We start from the raw sequence: 22,289 nt of genomic DNA, 5'->3' as shown, positions 1-22,289 counted from the left end.
AGAAACTCCTCAATTTAACTCCTCGAGTCTCCACATTATAGTTAGGAGAAAAGTAGCAGGCAAAAGTTTTACAGGTAGTATTTGCAAAATGTACATTTTTACTGTAAATTCTTGCATACAGGGCTGTGCAATAATTCAAGATGATCATTTATTTGGATTTTAATGGCATGATTTTACTGGGATCGTCTTTAAAACATGGTATTAACAAAAAGGGTTACTGAATATTTAACTGTAGATAGATATAAAATATGTAATACACATATAATACATAATATAAAAAGTTAAAAGAACACATACACTGCTCCAAGCCGTCCAAGAAAGCCTTTAACCTTAAAGAGATCAGTGAGTCCAACCTTGCTTGATTCTGTATACTGTTCCACTACATTTAAAAGCCACTCTCCCAATCTTGATATTAGTAGGTGATTTTAAAGATCAAATAATTTTGGGACCTGGTGCACAGTATACTTGGCCTATGTTTAAAAAGGCTTCAGATACGCTTTTCCTCAAAAAATGGATTTTCTTGAAAAAAAATAAAAGATGTTGAAACTTCTAATAACCTGGTAAACTCCTACAGCTGTACTCCAAATACTTTTTTAGTAATACATTTTTTAAGTTTGGCCCTTTGAACTAAATTTCAGCATTTAAGTGATTCTGTGTATGTGTAGTCTGAACCTTACCAATCGCTTATTTGGCTGAAAATTCAGTGCCACAGATTTTGTTAAATAAAGCTTCAGAGCTGAGGAACACACTTTAAGGGGTAATTTGGACTGTAGATTTTCCCAAGAAGGATTATTTTAATTTCCTTGAAACTTTAGTATGTGAAAGTGTTGATATTCATTGCATGTACTGTATGTGTATTGAGCTGAGGAACTAAGATAAATTTTTTGTCCAGATGCACAGAACAGTGTGTGTATATATATATATACATATATATATATATACGTATATATATATATATATATATATATATATATATATATATATATATATATATGTGTGTGTATGTGTATGTATTATACATACATATATATATATATATATATATATATATATATATATATATATATATATATATATGTATATGTATATATATATGTATGTACGGTATGCACTGAATATCAACAGTTTCACATACTAAAGTTTCAAGGAAATAAAAATAATCCTTCTACAGTCAAAATAACCCCCAAAAGTGTGTTTTTCAACTCTGAAGCTATATTTAATAAGATCTGTGGGTTTTTTTATGCAGGACCAAATAACTTCTAGATGTGACAGAACTACATTAATACTACACAGAATCCAAGTTTGGTTCCAAAAAAGTGAAAACTAGTGGAGAAAATGATGAAGTAGTTTTTAATTTGATTACTGTAACCATTCAGCAACAACTATTTAAATGAATACGTTGCCAAGCTTCCTTAGGGTTTCTGGGATGTTCAGGACAAATTTAGCTATAGGATTTTACAAGGTCCCATGATTTTAATAGAAGTTTCATCATTCATTTTTTCGAGAACATCCATGACACGAACAGGGAAAAGTTCTGGATTTTGGGTGAGTTGACATGGAATGACCCAGAAGCCAGTGTGTGTAAATCCGTCTGTCTGCCGTAACATACATGACTGGAACACAGTTCTTTGTTAAATCGAATTAAATTAAATTCAACACATTAACCCCCATTCCACTTAATAATGTATTTTGCTCATTGTCATTTGATGTATGTACAGATGTGTGCTCACATCTATCTGCTAATGGAGAAACATTTGTCTGCGCTCACCTCACCGAACATCTGGATGTACTTGATGATTTTATGACATCACAGCTATTGAAAGCCAATCATGTACGGCTGCACAATATTGGGTGAAAAAAAATATCATATTGCGATGACTGATAAAACGATTGCAATATGATCCATGATTAGTGCGAATATGGGAAATTTCTTGCATCAATTTTAATTTTTCTTGAAAAAACTATTAAAACCTTTTTTTTTACCTTTATCAAAAAACTGCAGCTTGCACTTGGCCATGTTGCTATTTCGATAATATTTAAATTAATTGTGCAGCCCTAAATTCATGCAACTTATAAGTGTGATGTGGAAACTTGGAGGTCATTAACACTGAGGTTGGAAAAAATTGGGAAAAAAAATCTAATTGCGATTTTTCTGACCGACATTGCGATTACGATTCAATTTGTGATTTTTAAGTCAAGCTTCAGTTCAATATTTACTGTGTTGTTATATTCTAGTGAAAAGACGAAAACTTAAAGATATGAACTGCTGCCAACAAGTGTTTATTATTTTTTTTCAATTGCCATGGAACATATAACAATCAAACCCCCAATTATATATTTTATAAATAATTATAAAGTAATTATAATACAAATAAAGAAATTCCAACGAGAGAATAATTTCTGTAAACAATGATTTGACACTGTAATGCGTCAGGCAGCTCAGGAGCAGCATCTACATATTGCACATTCTGCAATCAAGTTTAAAAAAGTAATAATGAACAATAAATAAAAAATTCCAATAAGAAAATTCCATATCACGGAAGTTCCGCCTTTCTTTGTTACTAAATCTTCCGAGGTTGCTTTTTCCGCACCACAAATCCAAAGTTTTACTTGGGTTTCATGAGCTTTTGTTGTTGCTAGGTGTATACGCAGTTGCCTTCTGCCACGTCTGATTGGTGAGCATGACTCACACTAGGAAGACGACATGAATTTGTAAAACCATTGACACACAAGTTAAAATGTGGGTCAGATGCGCATCCCACAGCAAAATTAATTGCAGCCTCTGCGATTTGCTAATCGCGTTGTTTCAAATCGGGATTTGGATTTAAAATCGATTCAGCCCTAGTCCAGAACTTTTGAAATAAAATATATTTGTACATTCACAGATTCTGGATTTTTACAGAAGGAACGAGGAGATGTCCTCTTAAGGTAATCATTTTGAGCTTTTTTGTCCACTCGTCCTCCTCCTCACCACTGTCTCTCACCTTCAGCAGCTGGTCCTGCTGTCTCTCCCATTGTCTCATGTCCTGGTAGAGTGTAACTGCGACTTGCTGGGGCTCAGCGCGGCACCGTGAGCACACGCCCAGCTGGGTCAGCTCGTCACACACGGGGCAATGAAGCGTGGTGAAGTACTGGGAAATGGTTCCTTTCCTCCCCACTTCCTCTCCACCCACCGCAGAGGAGCAGGACGCCTTCTGGATCTGAGCAGAGAGACAGGAATTCTACATGAAACGTCTTCAAATGTTTGAATGAAATGTTATTGTCCAATAGCATCATCAGGATTATCTAGAAAAGCTTTATGACTAAAAGTTGGATTCAATTATACACACACTGATCATTTTGATCAACTGTGCTTCAGCTCTACCAGCAGGTGGCATGAGTGCTCTGTCAGAGTAGAAGCTGACTTGAGTGTGGACACAAAGACTGAGGCAGCAGCGCTGCAGTTTGATGAGTCTCATTCGATCCTCAGCAGGAAGCAGAGAGAGTGTTTCTCTTCATCCTTTGTTCTCTCTCCACCAACAACACTGAGTGTCTTCTCAAAGCCTGGTTTTATTTTGATAGGAAGGGAAGCAACAGACCAGTCTGTCTTTCTGTTGTGTTACACAGTCTGCTCATCAGTCACTTGTCAATCAAATAAAGTTGGTTGTTAATTTGTAATTAATTCTCCAAACTCAAGCCCATTCACATTCAGATTTTATCGTGTGTCTTTATTACGCTCCTCTTGCTTTTTTCTTTTATACTGATCATTTTCATGTGGGTTATATAACACTTCAATCATTATCTCATATCTGCGTTGCTTCTAAATTGCAGAGGTAACATTACAATCTTAATGGCTGCACATTTCCTGACATGAAATGTAAACTGTCTCACCCTGGGCAGCTCCTGGTACCAGCTGAACACATCCACTCCAATCAGTTGGAACATTCGGGCCAGTGGCGGCAGGATCTGCTTGGTGATGTAGTAGGTGGCATTGAGACGGAGGCCGGGGTCCTGCAGCACCTCCATGGGCCGACGCACCAGCTGGATGAGGGGCACGCCGGGGATCCCGTACACAATCACATAGGGGACCCGCTCACCCACTCGTGGCTCCAGGCGACGGTCGTACGCCATCATACGCCTGAGACCAAAGAAAGCACAAAGAACCTGATGAGCCAGATCAGAACTGTGGGACCTCAGAGCTGTTCGTTGGACCTGTGCTCTAATGCAGCTCTTCTACTGTAAATATCAAATAATTCACTTCAAACACAATTCAGTGTGTCAATTCAGCAAAACCAAGAACCAGCCAACCTGATAAACACACCACATCAACTGTAACAGTGCTCATGAATGAGGCTGAATGTTTTTCTCTGAAATATTTTTTTTTCTCCCATTAAAAGATGGGTTGCCTAGCAACAGACTCCTGTACTGTACATGCAGGCTAGTGCAGCCAGACAATGAGTACTGTTGGGAAGGAGTAATTGGATTCACACTGACTACTGTAACTGTTGACAGCATGCTCTTTCTCACTCTGCCGCTCACCAAAAACACACACACACACACACACACACACACACACACACACACACACACACACACACACACACACAGTCAACAGTCAAACATATTCATCCAGGTGAAACTAAGGATTTCCTCTGTCTTATGTGGTGTTTCTCTGCATGTGGCTATTCTGCCAATGCCCACTGACAATGTGTTGACATATGCGCGCACGCACACACACCTGGTGAGCTCCAAGGCAGGCACACAGGCTCCGGGCCGGTACGAGCCACTGCCCCGGTACTCCTTGGCGAAGGTGAGGTCCTGCATGCTGGCCCGGCCGTCCAGAACCTTCACACACTGCCGCTGCACGAACTGCTTCACCTGGCTGATGTCCCGAGTCTCAAACAGCAGCTTAATGGAACGCTCCAGGATCTGAAGTTAATCACATGACAGATGAGAGGACACAAACATGAGAGAATGAAGAAAGAATACAGTATTACAGAGAGACAAAGTGGTTTAGATAATACAGAATTTCCATGAAATGTAACAAAATCAGCTGTTTGAGTCCATGATATTTAAATATGACTTGGTGACTCAGCTGAAATGGCAGAATGAACACTGGACATCTCAGTGTCTAGACATTAAAGCAGCCCTTCTCCTGACTGACACATGTGAACAGTCTGAGTGAACGACAGAGGGAACAGAGATGGCGTGGCTGTGATTGGTGTACAGCACAGTGAAACGGGGAAGGGAGGAAGTGGGTTGGTTTGCCTGTTACCTTGGAAACAGCAGGGCAGCCATCGCGGCGCACCGTCTCGATCCCTTTGGCGTCAAACACAGGCTCCTTTTGGTCAAGGCTCTCGTACATGTAGCCCACGTAGCGCTTCTTTGTCTGAAGCACGCAGGGCAGGTACACCTAGGAGCATGAACACACATACAAATCAATGATCACCTCTAAGTGTGTCTAAATGTGCAGATGAAGCTACACAAATCCAAATCAAAGTGTGTGTGTGTGTGAGCGTGCACTACCTTCTCAAACTTGAGCTTGACTGGCTTGGGGTTGGTTGCAGTCACTGCCTCTGCGATCTCATTGCCGATCTTGAACGCCTGCTCTTTGGTGGCTCCCTTCAGCAGAACAAACATGCTGCAACACACACAGAGATATATGCTGACCATGTGCTGCCACATCTCTCTGCACCTCACCTACTGCCATCGCTTTACTGTTGGTCTTCAAAAGCAAGGCAACAAACTAACAAGAAAAAAACCTCAGCTGAGAGGGTCTGTCTTCATCAAACATGTCAGAATCCCATTCTGGAATCGGCCGTGCTGTGCCTGAATGCATCCTGTGTAGGCGTGTGTGTGTAGGAACGTCTGGCTTTTCATTTCATTGTCTATGTAAACAGGTTAGAGCAGACACACAGCCGGCATGAGCAGCTCACGCAAGGCTGCAGCAGCACTTTGTCCAGAGAGTCTCATTTTTTTATGTGACAAAAGCCTGGTTCTCTGCAAAAATAGAGCTGAGAATAATCTATGGACAGCCATGTCAACATCATAGCAGCGTTTCACTATAGTTTTCATGTCTGTATCTGTGGGATATTTCACAGACATGAAGAGAATACATACAACAGGTGGAGGGAAGTTTTTTACGGTCTTTTCTCTCTCTCCTGCTCTCTCGCTCTCTTTTTTCAGTGAAGCGAAAGGAAAATAAAAAACTTTATTAATAATTATCACAAAGGCCAAGTCCATGTAGAAATATATGGCTGGCAGTAGCAGCACTGCAGCAGCAACCTGGCTGTGTGGACACATACAAGTGTGTTAGCTGCAGCAGAATATGTGAATTTCTGGACTGATTTCAATGTGAGACACTTCATACATACAAACACAGATCTTTTTGGTTTTCCTGCTGGTGTCATGTATTGATTAATTAATTATTGAGTAATTAATTGATTCCTGCAGTTTAAAACTTCACAGTTCTTATTGAAAAAACTACCGGACCAAAACACTCAAAATCACTGCTCCAAATACAGAAGCTTTTAGCCCTTCTGATACAGAGAATTAATGAGTGCCTTTGAGCCTGTTGTCAAATTGAAATATGTGCTCCATGAGGAGGCAGTAAGGCTCTCATCATCACAATATAATGACACATCAACAGAGCTGCTAGCACTGTTAACACAGGGTAAGACATGGCGAATAGGAGTCATCAGTGTGTCAGTAGTTGCTTTAAACTTTGGATAAGACCTTTATGATGGAACAGTCGTCCTTTTTACATAGAGATCCTGCAATAATGCCCCAGCCAAGACCAGTTTACACTGAACCAGGCAACAGCAGCATTATTCCAGCCCAGTGTGTGGATTACCTGTCGGTGTCCCCGTACACAACACGCGCTCCCCATTTCTTAGTGTCATTGACCAGCTTGATGGCTCTCTCCAGGGTCTCTCTGGCTTTGTGAACGATGCTGTCGCCAACCTGGAAACCACAGGTGAGATGTTAATGAACAAACACTGACATACAAGGTTTGAGAAATATTGGAGAAATGTCTGCAGAACATGGATTAAATGAACATTTATCTCCCCAGGAAAACACAATCCAGATCATTTGAGATTTGCATGAATTCTACAAATGAAATATTCCCCATGAAAATATGTGGTGTTGTATCCGTTCCACTTCTCCCAAAGAGCCACAGATGGCTTTAAATATGGTGACACTTGGAATTTGAAAACTTAACAAACACAAATCTGCTTTGTCTGTCTCTCTGTTTTTCTGCTGAATATTCTAAGTCCATGAATGGTAGAACTTGTTGGACTGGGGACTGTGTGGGCCTTCCTCCACCTCATAGGCTAGTGCGGTGGCTGATTATAACCTTTGATGAGCCTTACCTCCACATTGGGCATGCGTCCAGAGTAGTTGGCGGCGGCGTAGCCAAAGGTGACGTTGGCAATGAGCTTAAGTCCGAGCTGTCGGGCGTCCAGCAGCCTCATCAGGGCCTTGTCCTGCTTGTAGCTCTTCATCGACTGCTTCACCATGATCCGCGTGTTGAGGATTTCCTCCAGCATGCTGGGCAGGACCCCTTTACGCACTGAGGACTGCACACAAACAACAAAGGTCTCAGCGAGTGTACGAGTGACGATACAGCTAAGCAAGTGCAGCAGTTCTATAAAAAGACAACAGAGAACAACTAAGATTGATGTCCAGTGTCACAATGGTTTCATCATTTCCTGCAGAACAGTGCACTGTCAAGTTAAACATATAATACATACTGTATACAGGGAGTATGTAGTACAGATAAGAGTTGTCCTCAAATAAAACTAGCATCCAGCTCCAGCAATATCAGGCCAGTTGTTACCAAAACTTACTTCCATCTGTGCCTTCTAAAAACCTCATTACACATCATTGTTCACTGTACACTGACCACGTGTGTGTGTGTGTGTGTGTGCCTGTGTGTGTGTGTGTGTGTGTGTGTGTGTTATGTAACAAGCCTGTGGGACAGGAGCCAGGGAGTGTGGAGCAATGCGTGAATGAATGAAAAGAATGAATGGAGGGAAGTAGAGCATGAAGTGGGTGTTCTACAGACATGCAGCTGATGAACCTTAATAAAGCTGCACCGCTGGAAGACTCCAGGACAATGTTAAGTGCTAGGTGAGATCTCATCAGAGGGTGCTTTACCTTGACAAAGGCAATGCCGTTGGGTGACACGGTGATGTCATTGCGGAGCTGGTAGAGGAGCTCTGGAGGAACCCGCAGGGAGGTGCAGCCAAACTTGAACTCATCAGGCCTGAACCAGGGACACACGTGTCAACGTCATTCAAGAAAGACATTCTCATCATCTTTAATAGTAAATTGAGTCAAATTTAATCAGGCACATGTATTATAAATTGATTAATCTCCTTATTGTTTCAACTCATCAATTGATTTTTTTAGTCTTGTGATTCCCCATCTGGGGGCTGGGACTCCTCTGAGGGGCCCCACAAGATTACTTGGACAGAAAAGAAAAAACATTGGTCTACATCAAAACAAATATTTTTTTTGTTAACCATCTAGTTTACTATTTTACTATTCCAAGGAAACAATGGGACAGGATTAGAGGGGAAATCCCTCTTTGGTAGATATCTGCAGCCTGTGACGAGTGGTCACAAGTAGATCCTGCTTTATTTTAAAGGGTCACATGTCCTGTTTGGCCCAACTGATTAAGACCTTCATGATTTAATTCTAAATTAAATACTGATCATAATTAGCCTTCAGTCTCAATCATCAAATTCTAATACTGCCTTTGGTATTGGTGATACCCTCCTCCCAGATGTGCTGACCTGCGCTTGTCCAAAGGAAGAAAAACAAACTTTTGAATTTCTATCTTTTGTTGTTTATTGTTGAGTCATTGAACTCTGGAATCTTTTTTTTGGTTAATATTATTTGAACTTGTCTAACCCTAACCTGCAAAGAGCCAACAGGATAAAGTCTAAATCAAAAATGTATTGGAATCATGGATTTGGAGAATTCATAAGGTTGGATTTTTTGTGGCTGCCCATTAAAAAGATAATTCATAACTGTAAAGTAACTTTATTATATAAAATGGTAATAAATTAAACACAAGTACTGGAAAAGAAACCTGTAGTGAATCTGAGGGACTGCAGTCATTTTGGATATTCTGAAATTTCCACCCATCCCCGGCTAATTTCCTCTCTCTACTCTGCTGAGAATGAAGACCATGAAGCCACTACTGTTTTTTTCTTTTACCTTGGAGTAGTAGACATATGCACGTTGAAAAGTAGTGTTCATGGCTCCTGCTGTTGCTATGCAACTACAGTAATCCCAGTGAAAAAAACTGTAAACTGTATCCTAACTTGCCGGGCTGACTGGTCTGAGCTGTGAACAACATGCAGAGCTCTCTGCGTGTCTGTTTCATTAAAAATAATGAGGGGAAGAAGGCAGCGCTAGAAGGACACTTTCCTGGCAGGCATGCAAGCTAGGCAAGCTGGAGTACACGCTGTAGGTGTGTGGGCCTGTCATGTCCTTACGTTCCCTGGCTGTCCACGTGGCCGAGGCAGGTGGAGTAGCAGTAGTTGTATGCGATGACAATGGAGGGGTAGAGTGACTGAAAGTCCAGTACAATCACTGAGTTACTGTAGAAGCGCGACTCAGGCTCCATCACCAGAGGAAGGCACTGCGGCGCCCTCTGCTGGGCTCGCTGCTGAATGCTGGGTGTCACAGGAATGTAGTTCAACGGCTTGGCCACACGTAGCATCATAGACTCAACGCGGTACTGTCGGGACAAAAAGGAAGAACATGAGCCAAGGAGGTTATGTTATGAGGTTATGTCAGACACAAAGTTGAAAAACTTTGTGTCTGACACTCGGGAATTGAACAGTTTGATGGCCACAGGCAGGAAAGATTTTAAGATAGCCTACAAAACAAAAAATGTTGACCTGATGATGGCGCTAGGTGAAAATTTAAGGAATTGCCTGTTTGTGTTGGTACCTGTGATCCTCGGGTCAGAACGTGAAAGAACTGAATCCCAAAAACTCTGGCCAGCTCGCTGGTTCTGCCGATAATGTCATGCTGCTGGAGAAGCTGCATGGTGCCGCGCACACGGCTCACATAGTGGTCCACCATCTTCCACCTAACACATACATTCACACACACACACACACACACACACACACACACACACACACACACACACACACCATATGAAAACTTAAAAAGAGTTGCAGGCCCTCAGACCTCTGCTGATCCAGTGACTTTATTAATGTATGTTTGCATTAAAGGGGAACTTTGACGATTTTCAATCAGCATTGTAACTATCAATACAATATTGATAGTGTATGCAACTGAACAATGGTGACCTTCTCTCCATTCTGCCTTCACCCAGAGCCCCACACACAGAGAGAGAGAGAGCCACCACTCCCTCTCTCCGACTGAGTGAGGCCATCTCACCAAACTCTCATCAAACTGACTGAACTTGTACTGATAAACTATGGACCCAGATTCTGTCAGTACACTGCCTGTTTCTGCCTCAGATGTTGTCAGTAACATATGTGAGTGACTGTTGAGCTGCGATGGAGACTGTTCCTGTTCCTCCATAATGTTCCTGTAGAGTGAAAACAGAGGCTGAAGAAGCTCCAGATCACAGATGTGAAGCAGCATCCTGTCCATGGTCTGTTTCTCTCCTCAAATGTTCTCACAGACTCACTTTAGTGACCGTTCACATGGAAAACATGCTGTGTGTAACTGACGACGAGCCAGAACCAAGCTCCGCCCAGCTCGCAGTACGTCACCATCAGCAGAGAGTTTATTGGTCCAGAGCGGAGCAGTGCATTCTGGTTGTTGTAGGTTTTCTACCTTTTGATCAAAAGGAGCACCACAGCCCCTTTTCTCTGTTTTCTCTGCTCATGTAGCAACAATTGATTTAAAAAGATATTTGACACTTTTATACAGGACCATCTTCACAGCACTGAAGTGCTTCTTTAATATTTGCTCCAAAGGAAATTGCTTTAGTGTTCATTCACATCTGTTTTTATTCATAGAGGGAAAACAGATTCCAAGTACTGGCCAAGCCACAGATCCAGCTGATTCAAATAAAAATAGACAGAGAATTTGCTGTGTAGCTTTTATGTCCAAAAAACAAAACAAGAAAAAACAATATAAAATATTCTGTGTGCACATTTCTTGATAGTGATGATGTGTGTTTGGTCTTGGCACAAACCTGTAGAGGTTGGTGTTGTGGTCAAACCAGTCGGACAGCGTGCGGGGGCTGTACACGGGGAAGCGCTGGTGGAGTACATGGAAGGCCACGTTCTCAAAAGTGTAGTTGTTCAACGTCACCTGGAGGTAAAAATGGAAAAATGTGTTGGACCATTTCCTTGAGGAGGCTCCTCCACGACTTTTAAACAGTTTCAATTTGTACAACGCCCTGACTGTCTCAAATATAACACTGAATCTGTTGTAACAGTCATGTTTTTGGCTTGTGACCACTGAAAATGAAATATCTACTCATGATTGCTAATCACAGGTTATGGCTTTGTGTGGACATGAGTTGTGCAGTTCAGTGGTTTTTCTGTTTTGGACTGTGACAGTATCCAGTATTTCACAAGAAATAAGCAACAGTTTTAAAAAAATAAACATAGTTTTGTGCAACAGAAATATATGTTTTTTTATATCCTTTAATTCATTTTTATGACCCTTTAAGGGGTCCAAGCCCCCAGCAGGGAAGTTTTTTATGAGAAAATGCCAAAGAAGGTTCTTTAAATGTCCCTGAAACTGGGATTCTCTTTAATCATCCAACAACATTTGGCAAGTATTTAACTACTGGCCACTCCTGGGAGCCTGTGACCAAGGGATTCAATGTGTGTTCTGGGAGAAAAAAATAGCATGTTTCATCAAAAAGCAACTGAGCTCACAGCCTAAAGCTGAAGAAACAGCTGGCAGCACACAGGCAGCAGTAGAGAATGCCAACCTACAACCAAAAACCTCAATGGATACGTGGAGGAAGAGGGAATGTGAAACAAGTTACAAATAATTTTAGTTTATCTGCAATGCAAAGATTTTATTCGTTATTAAAATGACTATTTTAACTATTTTAACACCCCCCGAAACTATGACTTTCGGGGGGTGGGGGGTCATGCTGGGACACCTGCCTCAGTCTTCATCACCCTCCACAGGTTGAGGGTGATGCGTCCGATGATGTTGATCTCAGTCATGGTGTCGGCTCCATACTCATCCCTGTCTGCGGCGAAGCGGTTCTCTTTGGAGTCACCTGAGGACACGCACAGAGCCAGACAGACAGCCAATTACAGAGGAGGAGGGGAGCCGCCAGAGGCTCTGCATTCAGCTACCACACACACACACACACACACACACACACACACGCACACACACACATATACACAGATAGAGGGTAACACCCAAACACACAGATTTACACAAACGCTGTGCTGTTTCAACACATCTGCGCTATCGTGCACATGTATAAACACAGGAAACTGGGCCACACATGTTTGTACTTACAATGCCTACAGTACACATACACGTACACTCACTCACTCACACACACACACCACACACACACACACACACACAGAGTTACTTTCTCTCGACCTGGATTTAATGATTTCCTTCACAATGGAATACAGACTGCTGAAAAACAAACACTTTCCACAGAAGAAAATCAAAGCACACTCACACACCTCCAGTCCGACTTTCAGCAGCCGAACTCAGTCTGTCAGATACCATTACTGACTAGTAATTACTTTTGCTAAATCCTGCATATGTGCTATATGTAGCTACCATTTTAATAAGCGCCAGTGTCAATATACAGGTTTGGCCTGGTATGGCACAGCCTCTCTTAAAAAGTGACATCTTAACTCCAGCTGTGCTTTACTATGTGGAACATGGCAGATTGATCTCTGCTGTTTTTAGCTGTACTTTAAGGGAAACTCAGCAAACAACTTCTTCTCATAGAAAACTACTAGATATAAACAGGTAAGTTAGGTGCTGTATTTGTTGTACTTACACTTGGCCATATGCATTTCTAAACCTGCCTACAGTGTTAGAGGAGCAGGCTGCCCAGCTGTGGTGACAGTCAGCCTACCTGGCACTCGTGACATCTGCTGACACAGGTCCACTCCGAGCACTGCAGCCCGCTGGAGGAGGTAGCCCCAGGAATGCATCTGCACCTCATACCCGACCAGGATGTCCGGGTCAAACCTGACAGAACACCAGGACATGTTAGGACCAAGAGTTTATTTTCAGGTTAGCATTCCATACAAAAATATTGTTTTGAAAATCATATTATTGTCTGTCAAGTTGTGGCCATTGTCTTTTTTTTTTTTTTCAAGTGTAGAGATCAAGTACATTCAACTCAAAATTCTGCTTCAGAAAAGCTCTTGACTATAGGATTTAGAATAACTCCTGGTAGGAGCCAGCAACTACAGTTTGGAAGCCTTGAGTTAGGCAGTGTGGAGCTGGGGAGGATGTCCTGACTGGACCTGACTGAGAACCTGAGGACATGCTGTGGTAGCTACTTGTCAGTCACACAGTATCAACAGTCTAAAGCATACCCTGTTTTATTGTCCATTTTACTCTAAATGGGACCATAATTCATGAAATGAGCAACATGCTGCGTGAAGAAGACTTAAAACTGTTGATTATGACCATAAACTCATTAGGTTTATGGTCTATGGTTTATGGTTTAGGAAACTGTTCAGTGAGGTAATAAATCAAGTGAGAAGTGGGGTCATTTTATCACAAGCTTTCATCCAGTCAGGCTTGAACTTGAGTAATGCTTCACCACCACTGTTGCATATTTGCTGTAAGCAAAGTAGTGGACACCCGCTTGCTTACTGTTCATTCAAACAGAGCAGTGCTAACACCTGCTTGGCTACACACGCACCTCCTCATGATGGTGATCAGCTCCTGAAACAGCACCTTCTCATCAGTGGCATATGTCACCTGCAGCCCAGAGACGCCCGACCTGACCAGCAGGGGTGCTGTTCCTCTGACACCTGCTGAGGGCATTTCAACAGATTCATTTCTGATCAATGCTGCCTACAAACACTTTGCTGTATAATGTTACATAATAACAAATATCCTCCTGTTCAGAGGGGCGATGATGAAATTACTTTTTACCTCTGTCACAACTTTGATGGTCTTTGTCCACCACAATGGCACCCGTCAGCTGGGTACTGTCTACTTCTGGCAAGGGAGCATCAGAACTGAGGCAGTAGAATAAGGCACATATGGGATCAAACTCGGGGTCAGGCTCGAGGTCACGTCGGGTTCTTGCATGGAGATCCATGCCCATCAGTGTTAGGTACTGGACCTGAGGGGCAGAAAAAAACAATAATGTGTCTGAAGGCTTCATCGTTGGAGGTAGGTTTGTGGTAATGGTGTCTGTTTACTAAGAAAGCAAAGAAGGCTGAAAGCTAATTTTTAGCACATCGGGGTGCTTTCTACAAAATCAAAACTACATTTATTTTTCCTGCAATTCTCTTTAATCTGACCATTTGTTAGTTGCAGTAATGTTGCCAGAGTCCCATGGCCTTGAATATTTCACCCCTTGCTAAAGATTGCAATTTTACTGATGCATTCATTCCAAGTTTGGCTGAATAGCGACTCTGCCAGTGTGAGTGGACAGACCATCAGAGTCTCTAAACTCTAGTTCCCAAAATGTTTAAACCATGGCACCCCTTCACAATGATTGTTTTTGTCATGGCATGAGAACTTCTATACCACACTGATTTCTTAATTGGACAATGATGACTATGTGCATGAGATGGATCAGCATTTCTTTGAGCTCTATTTTCAAACAATTAAACAGTTCATTAATTATAACTTCAGGGACTTGCAAATATTACATTCTGAACCTAATTAGATTGAGCAATACTCTAATGGTGTGTTTCCATAGAAAGCTAAGGTTTTTTTTAAGATTACATCCAAAGTCAATGTGAAGATGGGCATGGATATAGAACAGATGCTCATTCAGGTCTATTCGAGCTGCACGGCACGACAGGCACGAATGAAAAGCGAAGGGGCTTTGCTGAGTTTTGTATGGGGACGACCATACCAGTCGCATTGGATTCAGCTTTGATCTGGAGCCATGTATCGACGGGAGGAGAGCTCAGAGATTACTTCTTAACTTTTGGGATTAAAACATAGATTTAACTTCACTCCTGTTTATCAACCTGACTGCAGCAGCAACCCTTTTAAGTTCTGTAATGTTGACTGCTGACTGGAGCTGGAGGCGAAATGTACTTTACTTCATGAATGTAATGTTACAGAGAGGAGAGAGGAAAAAAGAAGAGAGGGAACCAGAGTCTCTGCTGAGTGCTGAGTTAATTGACATACATACTTCCTTGCTAGCTGTTTTGCGGACTCTGACTCAATAAGAATACCGAATAAAATGCTATGCAACTCCAATATTAAATATTGGACTGATATAAGCTGTCGTCCTTCCTAAAGTGCAAAAACAGACATAGTCTGGAGAAATGCTGCAACTCACCTCATGCAGAGCTTTGGCATCCTGCAGGTTCTGCATGCTGATTTTGAAGCCATAAGAGTTGGCTATACTGGGCCCTTCAATCTGAGAGGTCTCTTTCTTTGGCACATTCAAAGCAGCAAACTGGTTCTGTGGAAGACAAAGAGCACATGAGAAACATCAAAAGACAGTGTACACAGGCACAATGAATGAACAGCAGAAACATTCAAAGCTCAATTCTAATCAATAAAGTGGAAGAGAGGCTGACTATTCTGATCAACAAGCTGGAGGAATAATATTAAGTACATACAACACTATCAATGCACAGCTCTGCACTGCTATTCTAAAGCTGTTTCCCTAACCAGGATGGTCTTTGATGTGGAGAGCGGTTGAAAAAAAAGCAACCATTGTGGACTGACCTTCATCTGTGTGGTCAGTAACACTCTTCTCAGTGGGTCTGCTTGGCTTCTCCTCCGCTGCTGGAGCCTTTGAGAAACAGGGTCCTCTGCAGGAGGAACAAGAACAGGAGGAGCAGGGACGAGTTAAGTAAAAATTTATATTAATAGTAGGACTGCATGCAGATGATTTACTGTACACGAGTTAGAAATATTTCAAAGAATTGGTCAGCTATGATAAATTCTTAATCCTGAAACTCCTCAACTGTACAGCTGTTAGTAGCTGATAATACATACTACAGATTACAGGCAGAATGAAACTGCTGGTGTCGTACCCTCAGATATAGGAGTGCTGCACACTGGCTCCAGATCTTCCTTGCTTCTCCGCCGCCTCCTTAAATAGGGGGTACTGTGAAGGAGGATGGGACTAGTCCTCCCCTCTTTCTTGTTACTAAAATGGAGAAGTGAGGGACTAAGAGTCTCCCCTAGTCTCTCCAGAGAGTTAGAGAGCCGTGATGACAGTGGTTCTGGAGAGTTTTCACTCGGCCTGCTTTCACTGAGCCGGTCTGGCCCCGAAGGGCTGGCCTGACAGGACTGCTGCCAGGGAGGCAGCTCTGGGGACTCTGGAGAGGTGGCTTTATCATCATCATCATCATCTTTTTCTCCGCCCTCCTGCTCAAAATCCCCACCATCTTCATCTGAAACTGGACTCACCTCTGTAGATTTGCATTGAGAGCCTGTACTCTGCATGGGAGATATGATTAGGGACAGGTTGCGTTTCTTTTTCCTTTGGGTCCTGATACTCCCGAGTCTCTCGCACAGCTCAATCTTCACAGCTGGACAATGGAAAGCAGCGGGCTGCTCAGTTGTCTCTGGGTTCCCCTCCACATTCTGCCCAACCCCTTTCTTCAGCAACCCTGTGTCTCTTCTCCCTTTTTGTAAACTCTCATACTGTTTTCTGGCTTCCAGCCACAGCTGCACACGCTCTCGGCTTGGTGGGTTTTTGCAGGGCAGAAGGATGACCTTCTTGTCACTGGCTGAGGATGGGTCAAGCTCGGCCTGCTCTTTATTTCCCTCTGAGACCTCAGCTCCCTGGGCTTGGGAAGATGAGGTAATAGTGGTGGCAGGATGTGTCATGGCTGAGAAGGCTGTCTTCCAGAAATGAAGGCCCTCCAAAGACAGTTCCCCACTGAACTCTGCTAGCTCCTTTGCCAGTCTGGTACCCACCATTAACTTACGGCCACCGACCTCCCTACACAAAAGACAGATGAGTGTGATTAATCGACTTCCCACAAATCCCATAAATTCGGTTAGTTAAGAATTGTGACCAGATATCTACTGTGCATGACATTTTACATCAGCGCTCTCTAGTGGACATTCATTGTTTCTCACTTAGGCACACTGTGTGTATCCTTGAAGTCTAACAAAGATGTTGAATGCATTTCCTTCCTCATAAAACATTTACAAGACAGATTTCTGAAATATTTTGAATTTGCATCGTTTACATCCATGCTTCCTAGCTTGCAGTCTTCTTTACTGCTTTTGTTTACACAATGCTTCATTTCTCTGTAGCACACACACACGCTAGTGGTCATAAACTCCAGACTATCTTTAAGTAACAACTTACTTATTTGCTCAAATATATGTGACAATATATCTGTGTGAAAAAACTGAGCAATAATATCAGCCATGCTGATGTATTAGTTAGCCTCCATGTCTTGTGGAAAGCATGAACACACAGTTTAAAAGTAATTATTACTTATACTTGTGCTGCTGGTACATTAAGTCTTACATTGGTTTTCCTGGTGCATCAGAAGGGTTACTGCAGAAGGGCTCCTGGAAGGTGGCCTCTGACATCTCCAGGTCCAGAAGAGTGATGAGGATCTCCTCCCGGCTTGGAGGGGACATGAGGGGCTTGAGAATGTGGGCTCCACCTCCTGCCCCCCGAAGCAGCTGGCTTGCTCTCACTTGTGATAGTGAGCTGATGGAGCGTGGGGAGCTACTGGGTGTGGTGGATGATAGTCCATCAATGCCATCCAAAAGCTCTCCTGTTGGCGAGCCATCATGGTCAACAAATGACGCAGAACTTAAGGGCAAAGGTAGGACAGGTTCGAAGATGGAAAAGAGCAGCTCTTTTCTCTCACAGTGAAAGTCTTGAAAGGGGCTAAGTGTATGGGCTTTACCTAAAGAGAAGTCCCACTCTCTGCTCTTGAGTTTCTCAGAGTCGAGAAATATAGACTCCCCGTTCTCGGGCCTGTCAAAGAGGTCAGGGCTAGCAGGCCTTGCTTTGTGCCAGTCAGAGCCTCTTTGTAGCTCCTCCCCAGAACCAAATAGCCTATCAAGTTTCTTCTCAAAGCCCAGCGCCTGAGCAGATACAGCTTCCTGGTTGACATCACTCAGGAACTTAACCGGTAAATTTTTATCAGTCAGGACAAACTGACTGCTGCTGTATGGGCTGGAGAATTCTGTCTGGTCAATGGCATTTATGTCAAAGTTATAGTTGTGTGGGAGCTCTGGTGACAAGCTGTCCTCTATGAAGTTGCAGCTGTCCATGCCTGGGTCTGACAAGAAGATGGGGCAGTCATCTGACATGTTGCCCTCCTGCTTCACCGATACATTTGGCTGAGTGTTGCTTGCTTTGCCTTTCCTGACCCTGGGCTTTTTATCCTTGGGAGTCGTAGACTTTGGGGCTCTGGGTTTCCGAGGAGTGGTGGAGGGAGCCCTTCTGGATTTAGCTGGTTTAGCTGTGGGATCTAGTAGTGCTGTAGCCTGAGCTATAGCAGTGGAGTGGCTGCTCGTACCGACCACTTGTAAAGGAAGGGCCTGTCCCTGCTGCTTCTTCTGGAGAAGCTGCTTGAGGACAGCCAAGCCAGAGGGGGTCTCAGAGAGAGTGGGGATCTCCCCATTCTTAGGGCCTGAGTGTTGGGAGGCTGCTGCTAGTTGGGCCTCTTTATTGTCTTCCAGAAAGGGTTTTACAGCCAGAGGAGGTGGAGGTGCCGTGCACTCCTGTGAAGCCTCTACCTTTACCACAGTGGTCTGGCAGCCTTGGTGCTTCAGCAGAGCCGCTGCTGAAAAGCTTTGGTTGACCTCCATGATGGAAGTCTCACAGTCCTCAACCTTTGGTTCTATAGACCTAGCTACAAAGTCAGAAACAGAGGCAGTCTGAGAACTGCCTTGGCCACAGCTAATTGTGCACACTGGCTGCTGAAATGGAGGGACCTCCTGAGAGGAACTCTCAGAAGGAGGCAGTTCATCCTCTGTGAAAAGGAGTTGGGAGCCGTCTTTACATGAGTCATGGCTTTTGGGTTCCTCGGCCTGCTTTTTACGAGACTTTCTTGGTCTTGTGGTGGTCGTGGAATTGTGGGGTTTACCTTCATCTATATCTTTAGCCTTCTTCCTCTGCCTTGGACGAGCACCACAACTTTGTTTCGATTTTGCTTTTTTGGGTTCCTCTTCCTCCAGAGGCTTAGTAGCAGACTTACTTACTTTTCTTTTAGTGTCATTACATTTCTTAGATTTGGCAGTTTGACACTTACTCTGAGCTCCTTTGGTTGAAGACACTGTGCGTGGTTTGTCAAAAGCAGAACTAAGACATGGATCACTAAGTGGATTTATCAGCTGTTCTGAACTCCTGCTGTCCATAAGAGGGTCACTTGGGGACCAACAGCGTGGGGGGGTTAAGTCTGTAGGGCTCGGGGATCTATCAGACAGGTAACCCAACTCTACCATGACATCAGTATACTCAATGCCATGGTCATCTGCTAGCTCACAGTAACATGGCCGAGGGGGCAAAAGCGACGGTACAACTGGGGCTCTCTGGCTGCCTTTTAGCCTTTTGACCTTTTCATAGTGTCTGACCCTAGGTTTGGAGGAGTTGCAGACTGTTTTCTTATTTGTGGAGTTGACCTTTGCCTTTCTTTTGGGCTGTTTTTTGGCCTTTGGCTCAGTGATGGGAAACTTTACAGCAGTGGATTCTGGCACCTTGGGCCAGAAATCCTTGAGAGGGGCCAGTTTATTGTATTGCTCTAGCTTTTCTGGCGTTAGCATCACCAACTGCTCCTCTGCATTCAATTTGGACATCTTCACCAGCATGTTTTTCTGTCCTTTGAACCTGTTGATAATAATATATTTGATGATGATTGGGGGTTCCTTCTTGCGCCGTTTCTGGCATTTTACTTCCTGCCCACTGGAGACATTTGTGTCCTTGAGTCGGTCTCTGACTGAGGCTGGGTTTTTATAACGGGTAGCACCTGAGTGTTCTCCATCCTCGCTGTCGTAGATCATCTTGCGTTTGGCCCTCAGGGTGTATTTACTACCAGGCAGTGCTGAAGGTTTAGTACAGGTGACTTTCGCTGGCAAATCTTGCAATGGGCTTAACCTATCCTCTGCTTCTTCTTTAGCTTCTTCAGAAAAACTAGAAACAGTGGTGGCAGGGGGCTCTGAAGGTGGTTTTGTCTGTTCATTTACAGACATCTCCTCACTTTCAGGCTCCTCCTTTTTTGCCTCCTTTGGCTCTCCCTCTGTGAGTGGCCCATCTTTAATTGGCTCAGCCTCTTTAACTGGGTTTTCCTCCAAAACTGGCATCTCTGGGTCTGCAGTCACTGGACAAGCAAGCGTGACTGAGTTGAGGCCAATACTGACCTGGCTGTCAGAGGTAGAGCTTTCAACTATGTTTAATTTGTTCCTATGTCCCACCATTCCCAACCTTTTTTTATTCACTTTTAGCCTTGATCTGCGTGGCTGGGTCTGTTCTAGCTCGCTGCAGGGCTCAGCCAGCTTTTTGCTCCCAGTTTTCTTCCTACTGAGGCAGTTGGAGAGGATGACACTTGGGAAGAACTTGTAGTGTGCTTCCTGCTGGGCCACTATGGTCCTCTCTGTCTTATTTTCCTGATAGTCCTCGTACCTGATTTTGAGTTCACCAACATCTCCCTCCTCACTGTCCTGGCCCATTTCTTCCTCCTGAGGATCAAGAAACTCATCCTCCTCCAAGGGGGATGGGGATGAAGAGATGTTCCTCAGGATAGGGCTTTTACTGTCCTTCTGGCTCAGTTCCAGCTCAGTCTTGGCTGAGCAGTTTCTCAGCTCTGAGTAGCAGAGCGAGAAGGTCCTGTGGTTCTGAAGAATGGACAGACAGTTTGTTTCTACATTCTTTATGCTGCCGTACTTCTTTCTGTTTTTGGTGACCTTTCTGTTTCCAAATCGAAAACTTTCTAGATCTGTCTTATCCAAAGCTATGGAGGTTTTCTTTTCATAGGTGTACAGGGGTCGTATGTCCTCTTTGTCGACACAGATGGGTGACACCTCAGGGTGATTGGCCATCTTGCAGGGAATGGGGTGTTTGACTGGTGGGATGTAGGGGATTTCTTTATTAACCTTGAACCCTGTTGAACATTCACTACTGCTGTCCTGGCTGCTTTTGGATTGAAAGTGCTTGTCAAGTGGTTGCTCCGTGTCCAGCACATGAAGTGGTCCGTGCTCAGAGTGCTTGCACTCCAAAAGGGTCTTAGCTGAGGAAGGTGGCTCCCCGGAGAAGGGATTCCTTTTCCCCAGTATCTTTTCTGTGACGATGACAGAAGACTGAGTCCTGGAGCCACTGTCCGTTAAGGACGAATCTAGGTATACAAAAGAAGAGAAGGCACCTTAATTAGAGCTACAGCAGCACAATATGAATTAAAATCTGTACAATACTTTTTACACTTCATATTAGTTTCTCTCCAAATCAAGATTAAACATGATCTTTTTAAAACACTTCAGTTTATTAGTAATTAATAGAAAACCTGACCTGGGGCCATATTCACAAATTATCTTAAGGCTAAAAGAAACTCCTAATAGGGTCAAGGAGAAGAAGAAGAGAAGAAAAAAGAAGAATAAAAGAAGAAGAAGATGAATAAAAGAAGAATAGCTGATTCTTAAAAGAAGAAAAAGAAGAAGAAAAGAAGAAGAAAAGATTTTCCTCCCCTCATTTTCTTTACATACACAGGCATGAAATACACACACGTGCACAAACATGTGCATTAATGGAGTGAGGGGCTGCCCCGTATTGGGCACCGGGAGCAGGTAGGGGTACAGTGCCTTGCTCAAGGGCACCTTGGTGGTGCTCAGGGGGAGAGCTGGCATCTCTCCAGCTACCATTCCAAACTCTGTATAGACTGGTCAAAGGGGTTCTTGAAACGGCAACCCTCCGGTCCCCAAGCCAAGTCCCTGCGCACCGAGCCATGGCTGCCCCTGATATATCAGCTGAGCAGTGGAATCAACTCTGAACATTGACCATGTACATCTCTGCCTTCACAGCAATTGTAAGCTAAGTTTATTAGAAGTTAATTGATAGTATCTTGAACCGCCAGGGAATCAGTTACAATTCCAGAGTCTTGCACTACATTAAATCACAGCACCCTCATGACCCTCAATAGCCAAAAGCTAGCATAAACCAGAACTGTTGCTGTGCAGCT

The 22,289-nt window shown here is 43.4% G+C and overlaps 1 protein-coding gene across 4 annotated transcripts in view; it reads right to left on the bottom strand.

Moving 5' to 3' along the window:
- Positions 1-22,289, bottom strand: part of rev3l (REV3 like, DNA directed polymerase zeta catalytic subunit) — a 77,040-nt gene that overhangs the window by 1,541 nt on the left and 53,210 nt on the right. For 2 of the 4 annotated variants that reach the window (XM_073493420.1, XM_073493422.1), the window contains exons 13-31: positions 17,633-21,452; positions 16,176-17,092; positions 15,865-15,950; positions 15,470-15,595; positions 14,098-14,290; positions 13,862-13,976; positions 13,061-13,176; positions 12,108-12,226; positions 11,177-11,295; positions 9,949-10,090; positions 9,489-9,733; positions 8,140-8,248; positions 7,353-7,559; positions 6,833-6,942; positions 5,506-5,620; positions 5,255-5,392; positions 4,718-4,908; positions 3,871-4,117; positions 2,985-3,200 (exon numbers count right to left, since the gene is read on the bottom strand). In XM_073493420.1, the coding sequence (XP_073349521.1) occupies positions 2,985-3,200; positions 3,871-4,117; positions 4,718-4,908; positions 5,255-5,392; positions 5,506-5,620; positions 6,833-6,942; positions 7,353-7,559; positions 8,140-8,248; positions 9,489-9,733; positions 9,949-10,090; positions 11,177-11,295; positions 12,108-12,226; positions 13,061-13,176; positions 13,862-13,976; positions 14,098-14,290; positions 15,470-15,595; positions 15,865-15,950; positions 16,176-17,092; positions 17,633-21,452 (7,331 nt within the window). The remainder of the gene's footprint in view (positions 1-2,984; positions 3,201-3,870; positions 4,118-4,717; positions 4,909-5,254; positions 5,393-5,505; positions 5,621-6,832; positions 6,943-7,352; positions 7,560-8,139; positions 8,249-9,488; positions 9,734-9,948; positions 10,091-11,176; positions 11,296-12,107; positions 12,227-13,060; positions 13,177-13,861; positions 13,977-14,097; positions 14,291-15,469; positions 15,596-15,864; positions 15,951-16,175; positions 17,093-17,632; positions 21,453-22,289) is intronic. The other 2 variants (XM_073493421.1, XM_073493423.1) reach the window with 1 other exon arrangement.

This window comes from Pagrus major, chromosome 22 (genome assembly GCF_040436345.1).
Source record: "Pagrus major chromosome 22, Pma_NU_1.0".
In the NCBI taxonomy this organism is placed as follows: Eukaryota; Metazoa; Chordata; class Actinopteri; order Spariformes; family Sparidae; genus Pagrus; species Pagrus major.
This window is presented reverse-complemented; position numbering and strand designations above follow the sequence as displayed.